Source organism: Struthio camelus, chromosome 3 (genome assembly GCF_040807025.1).
Source record: "Struthio camelus isolate bStrCam1 chromosome 3, bStrCam1.hap1, whole genome shotgun sequence".
In the NCBI taxonomy this organism is placed as follows: Eukaryota; Metazoa; Chordata; class Aves; order Struthioniformes; family Struthionidae; genus Struthio; species Struthio camelus.
In genome coordinates this window covers 37,616,153-37,633,900 of record NC_090944.1, presented here as the reverse complement: position 1 = coordinate 37,633,900, position 17,748 = coordinate 37,616,153, and the positions used below count along the sequence as shown (strand labels likewise).

Sequence of the window (17,748 nt, the reverse complement as noted above, 5' to 3'; positions counted from 1 at the left end):
AAATCCTCATTATTTTCCTCCCAAAACCATTTTTGAAGAGTCTAAGTCCATTTAATCATTTTTGGCTACTAGCCATGCTGCATCTTTAGTTATCCAGGTTGCTCTTCTCAGTTCTTTTTCGGCCTACTGTATTATTTTTAAGACGAGGTCCAGAGCTGACTGCAGTATTCAAGGTGTGAGAATGCCACTGTTTTGTACAGTGTTATTTTGAAGTTTTTTACTGTTTCATTCTCTGTTGTTTTCTTAATCATTCCTTACGTTGTGCTTCTTTTTAAGAGCACTTCTGCAGCTCTTTGTAGTTAGCTGTCTGTAGTCTAAATTGAGAGAAATACACAAGTTAGTGGGTTTGATTAGATGACAAAGCTGAAGGCTTGAAAGGATAGCAAGGATGAAATTTCATTAAGTGAAAAGCAGAAACTCTATCTGGATCTTCACTGTAGGCAAGAAAAAGGGGGAAAAAAGGCAGTTTAGTAGGACAGAATATAAATCTTCCAGGGTCAATATGCCCAGAACTTAAAGAATTATCAGAATATGAGCAATTCTTTTAGGGAACTATGTCTTAAGAGTAAATAAAGTGAGCACACATAGCGGTTGTCTTAAGCTGAACATTGCACTGAGAATTAAAATGAGTTGCAAAAGGTCTTTGTGTCATATTAAAAAAAGGAAAGAAGAAACAGAGCCTCAGTGCCGTGAACGCTGGGTGCAGCCTTAAGGATAGCCCTAGCGTCATTGAAGCAGTACATTTGGCGCGGCATTTGAAGATAATGATAGATTGCCTCACTACAATGGTAGAACAGTGGAAATTACATGAGAAACAAAAGCCAAATTTAATTGTGCACTGCAACAAAATGAGTGGCCCAGATAATATATATATTAAAAAGAAATTGCTCATAAAATTTTAAGTCAAGCAATTATTTTTAGCAAGTCTCCTTTTTAAGATATACAAGTACTATCCTAGTTGGGGCCGGAAATGGCACTGAAGAAGAAAAACTCTTTTCTCCTAAAGGAAAGTTGCATATCAAACAATAGCCAGTCTTCATCACCAAGGAATATGCAAGACCTTATAACGATTATTTGATAAAATGAATATAGCAAATGACCACATAGAATTGCAGGTTTTATGCCAGCGTTGCTGCCCATACCAGCCAGTTTAGTTACAAAATGCAAAATAAAGCCACAGATGGGTCCATTTTGCTACAGCTTTTCCCCATGTCAGAGCTCTAAGTGCCGTCAGTTAAGAATTTGATGTCACACTGAGAACAACATCAGACTCTGCACATATGTAAGAAGAAGTGATAATAAAACTGTTATCGCTGTTAACTAATAACAAAGTTTGGCATGGCAAGTTAAAAATGATATGGTATGCACACCATTCTAAAAGTTAGGAAACTATAGGGCTACTGTAAGTATTACAAGTGATAAATGCGGCAAAACTTTAAGGACAGAAAATAACTTCTATTAGACTAACCTACATAGTGTGGAAAAAAATCAGACAAGCTCTTAGGACTATCAAGGACTTTTCTTCAGGTCTGAAACAGATGGAGCATATTGCAGTCTAAGCAGGCTGGGAAAAATTGCTCTGAGTTTATCTTAATTATGTTACACTTCTGTTTCAGATACCAAGAAAAGCTTCCTAAAAGCATGTCCATTTTTCCAAATATATATGATAAAATGCATTACCTCTTGTTACAAATCTTTCCTTGCTTTTATCCCTAGATGACAATTTTACTATCACTGCAAGTAGACCATTAAATACTGAAACCTCTCTCATGAAGCTACATAGCTAAGGTATAATGGACCAATGGGTGGGAAGAGTGATAATAAGGGAAGACATGAACTCTGAATTGCAATTACTAGAAATCACTGTGCTCCTTTCAAGCTTCTTAATGTAAATATACCCTGGCAGCTGTTAAATGTTTTGGGTTGCATGGTTCAAAGAATATTTTGCTTGTACCAGCTACTTACTGTCATTAGAATGACTGTACTTTAGTGAAGGATTCATGTGAGCTCTGGTAGTTTACAAGTTCCACCTCTGTTTGCTCTAGTCTCCATCATCAGTTTTAGGAGCATTTAGTTCCTATTAATTTGAAGAATTAAATGCCCACATGACTTTCAACTCTGGGGGTTTGCCTGGAACAAGAATTTGGCCAGTTAATAAAATTGGAACCGAAAATTATTTAATAATATACGTCATCGTTGTGTAAGCATTTGGAATAGAGACTATGTCTACGCAGGCAGCTGCACTCAGTCCCAGAAGTGACTTAATTTTTTTTTTCCCTTGTATATGAAGGGATCTAGATTATTTAAACTGAGTCCAGTTATTGAGCTCTGGCCTTTCGGGAGCGTTGTATAAAAGCAGCCAGGTTCCAAGCCCTAGTGGCCTTTCACATTTAAGTCAGAAAAAAGTTGCTTGTGTTTCTTGTGGCTTGTAAATGGAAGTGCCTGCATCTCTCTCCTCCACTGTTTAGGATCACACCGGTGAATGAAAGGACTTACAAATAGCACCATTTCAGATCGAGTGAATGTGCATTCTCCAACAGTGCTATGAACATTTCTTTCTGTAGGATGCTCTTTAAAATACTTCCTACATATTTGATTTTTCTACCTTTAAAAAAGTTTGTCAGGAAGCTGTCCGCTCACTATGGAAACAGGTGAGGGTTAGGTTAACATTAGAATTGCCTGTGATCTGGAAAGATTTTTCATTTCTTAAGATCTAAGTGAAAATTTGTGATGCTCCCTCCCAAACAAAGAGAAAGTTTGAGCTTAAACAATTAAAGATATATCCATATGAGCATACTTTATTAAAGATCTAGATATATCAGCATACTTTAACTCTTTCAGAATAGAGGGGAATTTTCATTATAATCATTTGAGTATAAACACAGCAAAATCCCTCAGGTTAACGTGAAATAAATGTGAAATATTTTTAATGATCTTAAACTACTAAAATATTATTGTTGTATCTCATCAAAATGAGCAGAGTTCAGGACACTGTTCTAGTACCTCAAAAAAAAAAAAGAACTGTTCAGTTGCTACCATCTCTGTAATCAGCCTTTTCCCCTTTATTTCTTTTTTTAATAGTCTTATCTAAGTAAGACTTGAAGGCATTTCCTCCTTGGCAAAAGAAACTGATATGGTCTGTAAAATATAAGGCTAGTATGTTTGAAATATCTAAGCTCAAGGGAGTCTGATATATGTGAAATATAAATTATAAAGAGTGAATATAAGGGCATCATTTTACTGCTGAGTTCTGATGACCTTATAAATGCTGAAGGGAAGCACAAACGGTTCATTCACCAGGAATGAAGTGAACACCTGGAGGTCTAAAATCTTATTTTTTATTACATATGACACTAGAAACTGGGCCCTCTGGGAAGTTGTTGGTCATAATAAGTAACATGTTATGAAGCCTGGAATCAAGAGCAAGCAGCTTGCAAGCACTAAGGAAAATTTGAAAGAAGGGGAAGGATTTGAAAAGGAACATATATTGCTAAGATGAGTAACGGTGTAAATTGCAGTGTCTTAGACTTAAGTGTTTGTTTTAGCTTTGCTATGTGAAGGTACCTATATGACAACATAAAATAGATTGCTAAGTGTGATCTTTTATTTGATGAACACATACCAAAAAGTACCATCCACACTGTGCGTTCACAACTGTTTGTAAGTATATTTATTGAGACACATTTTTGAGCAACATCTTACGGTAATATTTGCCAATCCAAAGGGTCCAGTACATTTTCTGTAGGATTTATTCCCTCATTTATTCCCTCATGTATTAAATTGATTTCAAAGTGCTCGAGTGGAAGTAGTCACTTGCTCCAAACTCTGGAATGAAAATCAGCTGGCAAACAAATTGCTTCTGTGAAGCTATGTTTGTCACACAATGTCACCTTCAGAGTTGTTTGGGTCTGCAGACTAAATGGAGCAGTTTGGTGACAGTAAATGCCCAACGGCAATTTCCTTACGTAGAAAACTGCATAATCACAAGGCTTCTGGTCAGTGATAAGAGTTTGGGAAATGCTGATCAGGGGTTGCTGTTATTCCTATTCAGATAATTTATTTTCTAGGTCATTCACATTTAGCCAGGCCTTAATGTCCTAGCTTCTGCCTGCTCTTCTGTCCAAAATGAGGAATGTCTTAAAACTTACATAAAACAGACACATATGTGCACTCACACACACAAACATGCACATCCATACACAGAAATGCACACACACTTCATATTACTGCTGTATTGCCACTTATTCAGTTTAATATTTCCATCTTTGAGCAGTGGAATCACTTTTATTCTATTGAATCTTGGCTTCAACGTAGAGATGAAAGTTGCTAGTCCTCGTGGTTACGGAAATAAACTAAGGTAATAGGGCCCACGGACTCCAAAACTACTGATGCTACAAGACAAACAAAAGGAATACCTAAGTGTTTATTGGGGGGAGGAATTAGACAATTTTGTTCTAATAACATTTGTAAGGCCCTAATTCATGGCTAGCGTTGGAAGAGATTAACCTAGAGTAGTCACCAGCAATGTTTCTGTCCGCACCCCCAGTTAACAAAAAAATGTTTTCTTTCTTTCAGTGAAGGCTTCCCACAGCCTTCTGGCTAGGAGAGAATGGAAAGAGCAGTATAGACGGTGGGGTTAGGGCAGTGCTGTGATGTCTTTCTGGAACCCTGGAACTGTCAGCTGGTACTGCACACCTTGGCAGCTGGAGCACCCCTTACCTTTTCCTTCTGGCACTTCCCCAAGTTTCTGGTGGGGAAAGTGGGTTGCCTGTGAAAGAGAACAACTTTTACATACATAGAACTTTTGCATCCACAGAACTTGAAAACTGAATGCCAGCTCAGCTCTCTCATCTTTGCTTTCTTTGCCAAGTTATGCTATGTTTATTATTTGTCTGTACAGCAGAGCGTCTATCTAATTTCCACTGTTGGTCCCCAGGTCTTTCCCATCCTACTGCTTTTTTCAAGGGCACAAAGGACAGGGGAATTGTAGCAGAAAGTTATACTCCCTTGACCTGTCATCCAGCAGCCCCCCGTCTAATACCTCGTAATGTAGATCAATGCACAGAGAGAGGTTCCTGCCTGAACCTTGCACCAGAGATCTGTGTGCACGTTAGCATTTAATTTTGAATAGCAGGAATAGACTAGGTGCTTTAAGAACAAAATGTCTAAACTCAGCTAGGAAAAGGGTTTTGCAATCTGTTCATCAGTATTTCTGTGTTCAACAGCAAGTTTTGGTTTATTAAGAGCTATGCTGCAAACCAGTTAGACAAGCAGTGGCTGCAGAATTTCATGATGACCAAGGACACTTTTCTGGAGACTTTTGTACAGCTTGGAAGACTGGGAAATACAATGCTTGGCACTAATATCTATTCTCTTTTCAATACTGCTTTTGCAAATATGTGAGTTGGTATTTAGGAGAAATGATTAATACTTATCCCATAGTGTATATGGCTGCTCATCCTGGACCAAAGCACTGAGCTGATAACTGTTCACAGTTAGTTGATTGTAATATAAAGTGGCTATCTGATTGCAATTCTGTAGCCTGAAGTCTTCACCTCTTTTTATCCCCCTTCATCTATCTTGTTTTTTGAAAGAATTGTGAACCTGTGATCCCAGATGTATTGACAATGAATGCTGAAAGGAGCATTTATTTTAGCTCATAAGAGAAAATTCAAAGGTCCGTTGTTCTCTTTCTTCTTTGTCACTTTATTGCATCCTCTTTGTTAAAATTGTTTTTCAATCTATACTTGCCTTTTTTTTACCTCCCACTTTTATACTCACCTCTGGTTGCATGTACGTTATGTTAGAGAAGTAGGTAGTCAACCATATTAGCCTATTAATATAATGGGATAATTTGTCATTATTTATTTGTAAGGCAATGGGACATTTCATGTCTTATTACGTATTCAGAAGAGGACAATGATAAATGGAGCAGGACTGAGAGAGAAGCACAGGACAAGTAAGACCAAGGACAAAGTTTACAAAAAGGCTTCAGGTACACTGTCAGAGCTGTGTGTGGTTCAGGCACAGTGTTAATTCAGAATATGTTTTCACATGGTTCTTAATTAGAGCCATTGGGACACCTCTCTGTGTCCATTTTATGTTTCCAGATTATACGCTGAAAGAGGAAGAGTGTGGAAATCTGATTTAGCTAATGTCTAGGCAGGAAATGGAAAGTAACTGTGGAGCCCAATGCACTCAAGCTGTGCCCTGTACTCTCCGTCAGCTTTAAATATTTTATTAAAAAATGTTCATATTGACGTACATTTACTGATAACCTTTAACTTTTTGATATGATTGAAAAAGATCTGCTGATAAATAATGCTTAGAGTAGAGAAGAATCATGATAAAGGATGTGGTATCAAGTCTATAAGCTACAGTCCAGAAACAGATAAAATGCAGAATAAATATCATACCAAGCTAGATATATTGGATTAGCCAGAAATGTAAGCTTTTGACTCAGGAATAGTTAACATTTGACATTTGTACATATAATTTTCCCTCCAGAGCTCACCACAGGGAGTACTGTTTACAAACACTTACTGTGTGTTCCTAGCTTTTACTAGGATTTTTACTAGGTGTGAGAAACAATGTTTCAACACTGAGGAGAGAACAGTGAAGTGAACCAAAATAATACATAATACCTTTTGTAAGATAAGCTGGGTGTGTTAATGAATGTAATTCATGGCCCCAGCAAAAAGCACAGTTAGAACTGGAAGAAAAGACCATAAAGGCCTGAGAGTTAAAACTCAAGAAGTCAGGAATGTAAATTATTTATGAAAAATGCTTCTTGTAAGAGGTTTTGAAAGGTTTTGTTGTGCTCAGACACCCATAGATAAGAAATGAATATCTCAGTTTGCAAAAATTGTCGTTATTGTGCTCCAGCCTGGAGTTTAGAGATGTATAGTCAGTTCTGCAATCCACTTCAGACTTTGTGTGTAACTTTGGGCAAATAATTTAGCTTCTGAGTGCCCTAAAGTTTCTATTCTTTAAAACCAGAAAAAAATGTTTACTTCACAGAGACTGTTTTCAGAATTTCTAAAACATTCAATTTTTGTGGCGATGGAGACCAGAGACAGTGAAAGAATACGCAGATAGTGAAGTAGCTGCAGGATATAGCATAGGTAGGCTTCATCCCACCTAACTTTAGCTGTCTGTAATGTCTGTAATCCAACCAAGGCTGCTTTTGCATCCAGTAGGGTCAAATAAGCATTTTAGGACACTGTTCACATGGCTTCTATAAGGTATGTATTTTAGGTGAAAGCAACTGTTCCCTAAAAGTGCTTATTTTTTTCTGCTGACTTGAAGTGGAGCCTAGGATTATCAGCTCTTACGCAGACATCTACGTGACAGATACCCTCCTTTGGTCAGATGACTCCCACCCAAACTTTGCAAATTGCTTCTAACAGGCAGGAGGCTTAGGCCCTAGATATACCTGCTTCTTATAGTAAATTAATATAGAATAAAACAAAAATAAGTGTGAAATAAAGATTATACCTAACATTTATTAAATGATAGTGTGAAATAAAATGTATTGTATTGCAATATTGCAAACAATTATTAGATACCGGAATTTGCGTGACTGAGCACAAAGTGTGATTGTGTGTAAACTTTACTCCTGTGGAGATCTTTGCAAGCAAAGTGCACATCTTGTACTCAGTTCTGGTAAGTACGGGTAAAATTACAAGGTTTGTAAAATTAAGTCTGAACCAGTATGTTTATCATTTTGGAGAGCAAAGGCAGGAGTTTCCTTCCCTTTACATAGATACGCATTCAAGGTGTATCCATGTTAAAGATCATGGAAATAGGTCATTTGTTTAGGCTGCTCTCAAAAATAGCTGTCCTGCCTTTAGAAACTCTTAAGCAATTTGTCACATTTTGCTATTCTCTAGTGTATCTGCTTCAGTCTCGTCTTCTCTCTTTGCACATTATTGTTCCAAACATGTCACTACACCAAACGTTGCCTGTCACTGGGGTGTCTACCAGATTCTAAACTGGTATCTCTGAAAAGTATTTTAGACCTGCTTGATAGTGTCTATCAACATTTTGACATCCAACAGGTGATCAGATAGAATATACATGACCCTGAGTATGCTCGTATTTACTGATATTAACATTTTGAATGAAACTGCTTACCCTTCTGTTCCATTTGTTTCTTTATTCATGGTAAAAAACTCCATGATCAATTTTGCCTCATAGGTTTTCTCTCAAGACTATTTTCTTAGACTATATCTTAAAAGCAGGAAGAAACAGTAGGAGAAACCACACTCTAAGACAGGTTCAGCCCTTTCGGTACTGTGAGGAGCATCACAAGCCATGTATATTTAAACCCTGGAGTCAAATGACAGCAACTTCCTATGACAACAATTTACTAGGCTCCATTCTGGATTCCATATTTTTTTTATTAAGGCCAGTTCCCACTTGGGCCTTCTTAAAACACTGACCACACCCCCCTTGATTTAAGTAAAATTGCTGATTTTAAATAATGTAAAGTTTTAAAATAAGTAGTAAGGATTCGAGTATCAAAACAACTCCAACAAAACCTCCACCCAATAAATCTATCATAATGTTACGTAAGGAAACACACAGCAGAAAAGGTGAGTCCTGGAGTATCAAGGACCCCATAGCCCAGAATTTGCTGCACCCAGCTTGTCAGCCATAACTATCCTTGCTCACATAACTTAAGAGATACGTTTTTGGTTGTCAGTAAGAATTCAAATTCAGAACCTTTGAACCCTTTGTTCTAGGACATGCCAAAACTGCGATGAAATTGAAATTGATACGCAGTAGTCCAAGAATACTGATACGCAACAATTTTCTGTGTAGGACCAGTCAGTGGGAGTAGTTTCTCCCCTCTGACCGGGTCCTACTGTTGTAGATTGCTTTGTCAGACATGCCTCTGTGAATGTTCAAATCTGTCTTTATAGGGAGGGCTGAAGGGAGCAAATAGATTGGCAGGAAAATAGCTCCTTAAGGAAACAGCTGAGACAATGGCATATTTCATCCTGTGATAGAACTGTTTTATCACTGAAAAAGTGATAGAACTGTTTTGTCCAGTTGAGAATTAGAGACCTCAAGACAGGTTTGATCAAGAATGATTTACCATTAAAAAATAACTGGTCACGAATAGGCTCGCCAGCAATCTCTGTCAGAGAACCAAATCATGAGGCTCTCTGGAGGTACCTGATAGAATTCACCTTTCCCAGGTAAAGTGAAGCAGGAAAAGAAAACATAAATAAAGGCCTCCTTTATTTTAAGATATTGTTCTCTCTTAAGTGTTAATATTTATTCATATTATATTTAATATATTTAAATAGTTGTGTGTTATATTAAATAAAAAAATACATAAAATACTTTTAAAGGTGCTACCTGACTGTCATAGCTTCCTGAGAGGCCGAAAATGCAAAACATGAGCATAACTCAGACATTTGGAGGTAATCTGAGGGAATACTAGGGGACTACAGCCAACAACAAATCTAAAAATGGGAGACTTGTGTTTCTCTTGCAATCCACATGACTCATAAAGGTCTGAGACTTGAGGTTACATTCAATCTGACTAGGCTGAGAAGAACAAACTGTTTGTCAGTTTCTTGTAATTAGGACAAAACCACCATTTCATATGGAAATTTCTTGGCTGCCGTTTCAGATCACAGAACAAGGCATAATGTGCTATATGAGTGAAACACTGGTTAATAGATGGGCTGGTACACTCTGTCCTGCTGCAGATTCCCAGTCCTTGCTATAAAAGGTTTGTCAGAGTCTACATCTGTACCTTTTGTCAAGTCCAGATACTAAGGCAATGTCTGCCACTTCAGTGGCAATGTAGCACATTTCCCAGGCTGCAGATGTAGAAACAGATTCCACAAACTAGAGATGGTGATATCATTTGCAAAATTACATTTGATTCTTTTTCCCAGTGTATAAGTATCTAGAGCCACATATTTAAAGGTACTTAGGCAAACATAAATTTACTTGGGGAAGATTATAATTCTTCATTAGCACTGCCCAATCTATTCTGTGCATGTTGCAGCAATGTTTTCCTTCCTCCCCGATACGTCGTACTTCCTGCGGTAGTAAAGCTTGATCCAGCCGTATTTGCTGCTCAGTTCAGTGGGAAATAAGTACTCAAGAGTCTTAAATCTAGCTTCATACCCAGCTTTCCAGGATTCAGCTTTACTCAGCTGTTCCTCCTCTCTGTCCTGGTTTTCACTAAACCATATTGTTGATATGAATATTATGTTATCTCTGCTCTGAGAATTTAACTACAGCAATTCACAGCAGCCTGGCTGCTTGGCTCCAGCAGGCAGTCCTTGGGCTGTGTGATGCTTAGCACTAGTAACTGTTTACCAGAACAGATATGTGCGTAGATCTGCATTTTCATTTACTTTTTAATCCCACAGTCTCTCTCAGCATAAACTTCTGTGGCACAAAAGCAGTAGGTGTTTGAATGAACTACTCGCATGTAGCCTTCACAGTTTTAGAGGAAGCAGGAGTATTTACTTGGCAAAGTTGTTTTAGTTGTTTTATTAAATTGAGTCTCAATGCTTAAAGGTTAAATAATTTATCAGTACCATAAATAACACATTTTTGTGCGTTTGGTTTCTGAATATTCACACAGTTCAGATGATACAGCAAATAATGCTTTTGTCTATCTGAGCTTTGAGTACTTCTATGTTTCACAATACTATCTAGAGACCAGGTGATGGCAGTAGTTGCTAATAATGCTGTTGAAAAAGAGGCCTGTTTACAGAAGCTGAGAAGTGAAGTGGTTATAATCAGAGGAAAGGCAAACTACATCTGAATGTGTGTCAGATATTACAGCCTATCAAGCTATTAGCATTATTGATTAGTCTTTAAGCTCTAAACTGGATAGTTAAGAAGAACCTGCAAATATATATGTTAAAGGATTTGGCCTAACAATTTCTTTCTTTTATTTTTTTTAATGCAGCTGTTAGTATTAGCCAGCCTAGTTTCAGTGGCACAGACGTCTTTGGCTATACTTCATTCCTAGCTTATTCTACAATCCCAAATATCACCTTCTACTATGAATTCCGCTTGAAATTTCAGTTGATAAACCACCGTTCAGCTTTACAAGATAACTTGATATTTTTCACTGGACAGAAAGGCCAAGGTAAGTTTTATTATTATTATCTGTATTTACAAGCTTTCAAATATTTACAGCCCACCAGGATGAAAATGTACGTAGGTTTCTGTGGATTCTTTTTATGACATAATCTCATTTGGAGGAAAGTAATCTCTTCAATTCTTTATTGCTTTGTAATCAGATTCTGTAAATGTTTTTATCATAAAAGAGGAATATTACTGCTTACAGTGATTAGAATAAGCAGTAAGTATGATGATTCAGGTAGCAGATTTCTGAACAAAATATATGGAAACTAGAGGATTAAGATTCTCTTTTCAGTTGCAAACATAGATTTCATTATTGATTACATTTATTTGGTGCCCAGTGGTATGGCCTCAAATCTTCTTCCACTGATATTTACTTTGTTGGGAAATCCACCCATCCATCCATGCGTCTGCCCCTCCATCCATCCAGTGTGCCACAGCCACCTGCTCATGTTTCCTGTGACCTCAACTGACCTGCCGTAGAACCAGCCAGGAACTACTGTGGTTGTCACAGTAGTTGCACTTCCATGGCCCACAGGAATCTCAGCACTGAGTGGCACTATGACAGCAAAAATTGGATTCTGTGTTATATATGTAAAATATTAGACCCTTCTAGAATTAGAATTAAACTGCGTTTAAGGTCAAGATAATGCAACTCAGTTGCAAGAAACAAAAATGTCTGGAAAACCGAAACTGCAGGAGAGCTCTACTAGTATTAGCCAAACTTTCCACACTTTCAGTTAGCCTCATCCTGACCTTTGTGGCTTTGCTTACAGTCTAATTAAAGAACCATGCTATAATTACAGTAGCTTATCTTCCTGTGGGAGTAAAGTGCTAAAATTTGTCAAGTAGGCAGGTCACTAGCATTCTCTAGCATTTTTAGCAGTATACCATTTTGGTTGCATCAATCTGACATCATTCAATGCAGTTAACTCAAGCTAGCTATGAATAAGTTGTGCGAGAAACTGTATAGCAAAGCATTCAACTTGATCTGATTAAGGTAGCTGAGGAGCAGTATATATTGGTCTAATTGCAATGCTTGCAATAAGACTTTAATAGTACCTTAGGTAGCTCTGCACAGCACCCCACTGTGGCAGACTGGCATAGCCTTCGCGTTCCAGTGGGGTAGTATGGAAACACTACTTGTATTCTGTCTGTCTTAGCCTTACTGTCAACATGGGACCTTTAATATTGATGAAAACGGAGAAAAATTTCCTGAATGGTTAATGCAGACATACAGTACTCAGGGTAGAAACTACTTTATACCCGGTAATAGGTCGTAGAAAGCATATTACTTATTTCTACCATATTCACTTCTGCGTTTATAACATGCGCTAACTTCTGAATTTGGAGTTGTCGTATGGGATTGTTGAAGCTTGGGAGGGAGGCTTGGTGATGTGTCTTTAGGTCTAAACCCATCACAGTGGGAGAGTGACCTAGGTACGTAAGTGTAAGTGTCCACTGCCATGAGTTTGGCAGATATGGCCCAGTACTTACGGGATGCCTCAGCTTATGTTGAGCAGCATTAGAAAATTAATACTTCAGGAAGATGAAAGAAGAGAGCAATTATTATTTGTGTTTTTAAGATACTGAAGTTCCAACCTACATTATTACAAAAATCAGTTTTCGGGAGGCCCGAAACTGTTATGCTGTTACATATATGTTGCATATATATTGCATAAAGCAAATCCATTACCTCACAGCAATAGGATAAAGCGTATCCTCACTTTTCCATGTTAATATGTTTGAGGTGGGGGATTTTAGCGCTTTTTCTATTGAACTTTTATACTTAAGTTCCTGTGCTCTTTGGGGCTTCTTCTCCTTGTGCTGGACTTGAGAGAGTCATTTTCTAGTGTAAAACCAGGTGCCAAACCATGTGCATTTCTTTCTCTGCAATCCTTATCTACAGAAATGTCTCACTGAGTTTAGCAGAATAAGTCACATAAATAAGACAGTAGGAAATTTCCTCTGCTTTAAATATGATTTCCTGGGTAGTAGATGACCTGTCACTCAATTATTTTAGTCACTTGTATGTGATCAAGCTAGCACCTATTTAAAAACTTAAAAAACTGTATCTCAGATGAAAGTAACTGCTCTCCAGCTAACACTCAGTAGCAGACTGTGAACGTGCTATTAATCCAGTGCAATGCAAACTGAAACGTTAGCTTAGAATGGCTTGCCAGTTCACATATCTGCAGTACAATAAAGCTTTTTATTTTTCATTTCTGAAGATCCTGTCAAATTTAGTTAGCGCAGCTCAGCAGATCAGTTGTATCTCAGGGTGCCAAGATACCTTGGTGCAGCATATGGGCAAACAGCCACAGGCCAATTTACTTAATTGATCAAGTTGATTGTACAAATTACCCTGATACAAGGCTAAGGATTAAACTAGTGTAAGTGTATTTAAGCTCAAAAGTTTATTCTGCTTCTGTAGATCTGTAGTTAAAAAGATGCAAATTTTGTGAATCAGACTTCTGTGATTTTTTTTTTTTCCTGGACTTGAACAAAACATAGTTTGGCCTAGTTGATACTGCTAATGGAACTATATTAACGCTATTTTAACTGCATGCCACGCTAACAGTGCTGGTGGCACATTTTATTTCCATGACAATCCCTGGTTTTGCTTATCCTCAGTTCACTCCTGAGCAGTGTTTCCTTTCACTTACTAGTTATTTATCATTATGGATGAAGGAAAGTTTGTCTCTCTTTTTCAACTAGACAATTAGAAATGGTGCATGGAGTTGTCATTACCAGAAACATTTCCATCTGGTCACTCAGAAAGCACCTTTCAGAAACCAGTATCTCGATCTTTACACTTTAATAATAATACTTGGTTCTTTCATAATACAAACATTAATGAATCCTCAGAATGTTCTTTTCAATGATAAGAATGAACCACAACACTCAGATAAATTTCTGCAACCCTGGGAACTGAATTTCAAACTGCCAGTACAGAAATTGTAGGAAACTCAACCAAACACTAATTTGTCCATTATCTTTGTTCAAGATAGAAGTGCAAATATGAAATGAACAGCATAAATGGTGAAAAAATAACCTTAATAAAAATTTTTCTTCAGTTATAATAAGAAAAACAGTTTAAAAAACTGTAAACACATACAAAGGACTGACTCAATTTCTTTCTATTAAAGTCTCTTTCAAAAAGGCCTACCTGCAAAACATGCACTGTAATGTCAAAGTCATTATGAAGTATAGTTCTTGTAGCCATATTTAGCAGAACTGACTTTAAAGAATTCTTACTTGATGTCTCATGGTGTCATTTTTATTAACCAGAATAGTAGCATTCTGGGCTTATTATAGGAAAGAGGAAACCTGACTTTCAGTATTTTGTGTATTTCTCCTCATAAATGCTGCTGTACAATAAAAATACGTTTCTGCAGTTGCATATCAAATCATGAGAGGGCAGCAGAACACCAGCTGTTAGTATGACTGAGAAGCAATGAGGTGCCAGGTAAATTACTATGTAGCAGTTTTAATTATTTTCTTTTTAAATTCAGTGATCGGGGAGACTAAGCAACGCTCCTTTCAATTCCCAGAAAGCGGCATCGCTTAACAGCTGAACTTTACTTATTTTACAGAGGAGAGATGCTATGCTACTGTTCCAACAAGTTACTTCTAAGTATTAAATAATAATGCTGTCACCATGAGGAGTAAGATTTCCACAGCCAGTACGATCTTATTTAAGGAAGTATTTTTAATATCCCATTAACATTTTCCCCTTTCTTCACTTCATCTGATTTCTCTTAGTTAGCATTCTCTTGTAGTATCCTACTTAGCTCCCCTTTTCCTTGAATCACTTATCTGAATTACTGATAAAGATACAAAATGCGTAGACGTCATTCTTAGCTTCCAAATTCCAAACAGCTAGCTTTCTTGTCTCTGGTCATTTTTTCTATTATTATTTTTATATTGCAATCCTTAAGTCAGTTTTCCTCTCACATTAATTCTCATGTGATATTTGATTCGAATTAATGCTGTGGCTAACCTTTTGTGAGGATTACCAAATGATTTCTAAAACATAGATAAATAACATCTTCTCCCTCTTACTCCTACAAAGTTTGTAAATCAGAAGTCATTGGTGTTCTGATATCTCATTTAACTTAATATTGAACCTCTCGCAGTAATCTGAAAAACAGGCTTCTTCATTTCTCCTGATCACAGTGGATACATGCCTTTCTTTAGGTCTCAGGTCCATGGCTGACTTCAGGCTTGGGATGCAATACTAGAAAAAATCTGCTATTCTCATAAACCAGGCCCAATGTTGCAGCTCTCTGCATGAGATGTGATTAACTTGATATATTTCACCCATCCTGGGTTTTGTTCTTTCCCGGATAACTGCAACCATTGCCATTAGCATAAAGTCTCTCTTTTAAAAAATCATTTATTTAGAGCAAAACCATTTTAGAGAGAACTATCTTAAAAATCAGTATCAGAAAAAAAATGAATGTGTAGTTTTTTCTCTAAGACCTTTAATCTGACTCCTTACATCTCTTTCTACCCTAAGAAGTCATATTACTGCTAATTTTGATTTATAATTTCTTTTCCTAGTAAAATAAGCTTATATCTTTGTGGAAGCCAAGAGTTTATCTCTCGTCATTTAAATGTACAGTAGGAGTTACTAGACAGTCCTAAATATGAAACTCCAGTTGCATAACATTATTAAATGTCAAACTCTACCTTATCAAGTTACATGAAGTGCTTATAATATTATTATACCCTAACATATTTAGATTATCAGATAGCAATTTCACATTATTGACACTTCTACTTTGAGCAGTCCAGTTATTTCCTGGTTATTTTCCATCATTGCTCTGCCGAAAGTGAAGTACACCCTGTGAGAACATTTCTTCTATGTTCGTTCACAACCTCTGTTGCAGGCTCTGACCGTACTGGGGTTTTACCCAGTTTCCCTATAGTGTAATAGAAGGGGCACTGCCCTCCAAAACAGTGACATTTGTATATAATAACAGTGCTGCCAGTCACCTTCTGGATTTGTTTGTTCAGGATGTGAAAATCTTGGAATATTCTGACTTGAGAGACCACCCAGTTCCCTATTTGACTTCACCATAGTTGCAGTCAGCAAAGATGCTGACTTTAGAGCAAGACTGTGCATGAGCTGGGTTGAGGAGGAAGCCTTTGACTGTGAAATTCACTATATGCCTTGGTCCAGCATGGGCCAAACGTGCAGGTTTTGAGTGCATAAAATACAATAAAATTTAGTACCCCAGCCTTCTGGGGAGAGAGTAAAAGTGGGTGCTTTGGTGAATGCCAGGAACCATATATTTTAGTCATTTAGTCATTTATCTATCTTGATTGTAAGTGTTAAGATTATCTGATAGACTGATAGATGTTATATTTTGTATAGATTGTATTATAAAAGAAGAATGCAACTTTAGTTACGTATTTTGAATTTTGTATGTGAATTGTAGATAATGAAACAAAAACGTAGAAATACCTTTTCCGTTATAAGATCAATCAACTAATTGCTTGCATGATGCAAGCTCTATTACATATCTATAAGCTCCATATAGGTCTGAAAGGAGAAAACGTATGTTATTCCCTTGACTGGAAAGAAATTCTATTCAGGAAACAGAAAAACTGTGAATATGAAGATCTTCAAAAATAAAAGCACTAAAGCACGAATGGTTTCAAAGAGCACACATCTAACTAAATTCCAGTGCTGCTGAGTATGCTGTTTGAAACTCAAGCATGAGATTATTTATGTATATCCAGACCAAACATTTGCTCTCAGTGTAAATGAATTTTAAAGGATATAACTGAGGTCTTGCAGTGTGAGACATTTAAAGGATAAAAATATGTAAGAGTGTACATTTTCAAAAGCTAGGATCAGACATAGTAAAAATAGCTGAAACTGGCTAATATCAAGTTTGCTTGTTACCCTCTTTTGGATAAAGAGACACTATCCTTGGTCCACCCCACCCTTTGAAATTATCTTTATTTTGAAGAATTCTGCCAGTGATAGCGTATGCAGTGCTAAATGTGATGAAATCAAAGTATTTGCTGCAAATGTGTAAAACTATTGATTCTAAACTCAAAGTTTAAGAAAATTTCAGAGAATGAAAACATGTTACTGTTCTGACCAGAGAAGCTTCAGTGACAAATACTCTAGAGCTAATAACAGATACAGAAGCAGAAGAAGTGGAGAAACGAACTTCCCAAAAACCCATCTTGTATGTTAATATATACTCTGTGAAATAGCCACCATTGGTATTCATAGCTAAAATCGTTAAGTCACTTAATTTATAACCTTGAAACTTTAAATGTTAAAACATTTTGAATCTGATTCTCTTTGCAGTTACATTAAGGTAAGAAAAAAATAAGCCGTTAAAAATATGCCAGTGTAAAACTAATGTTTAGGTAGAATTCAACCCTTATTGAACCTTTAAATGAGTGGATCAGAAAGCAACAGAAGTAGTGCGAAAGATAGCTTGATTTCTTTGAAGTCTACCTGACAGTCTGGTTTTCAGTCCTCCCTTGGTATGGACAAGGAATAAGACAAAAGAGTCAAAAGGCAACAGAAGAGTTTAAAGCTGTCTCATTCATATAGACCTCTATTTAGTTTTATTTTTACCATCAGGTCCA

The 17,748-nt window shown here is 36.9% G+C and overlaps 1 protein-coding gene across 1 annotated transcript in view; it reads left to right on the top strand.

Annotated features, from left to right (window-relative positions):
* The window catches only part of EYS (eyes shut homolog), a 1,042,686-nt gene that overhangs the window by 977,649 nt on the left and 47,289 nt on the right, over positions 1 to 17,748 (top strand). Inside the window, exon 44 of the mRNA XM_068937477.1 lies at positions 10,949 to 11,131. Within this exon, the coding sequence (XP_068793578.1) occupies positions 10,949 to 11,131 (183 nt within the window). The remainder of the gene's footprint in view (positions 1 to 10,948; positions 11,132 to 17,748) is intronic.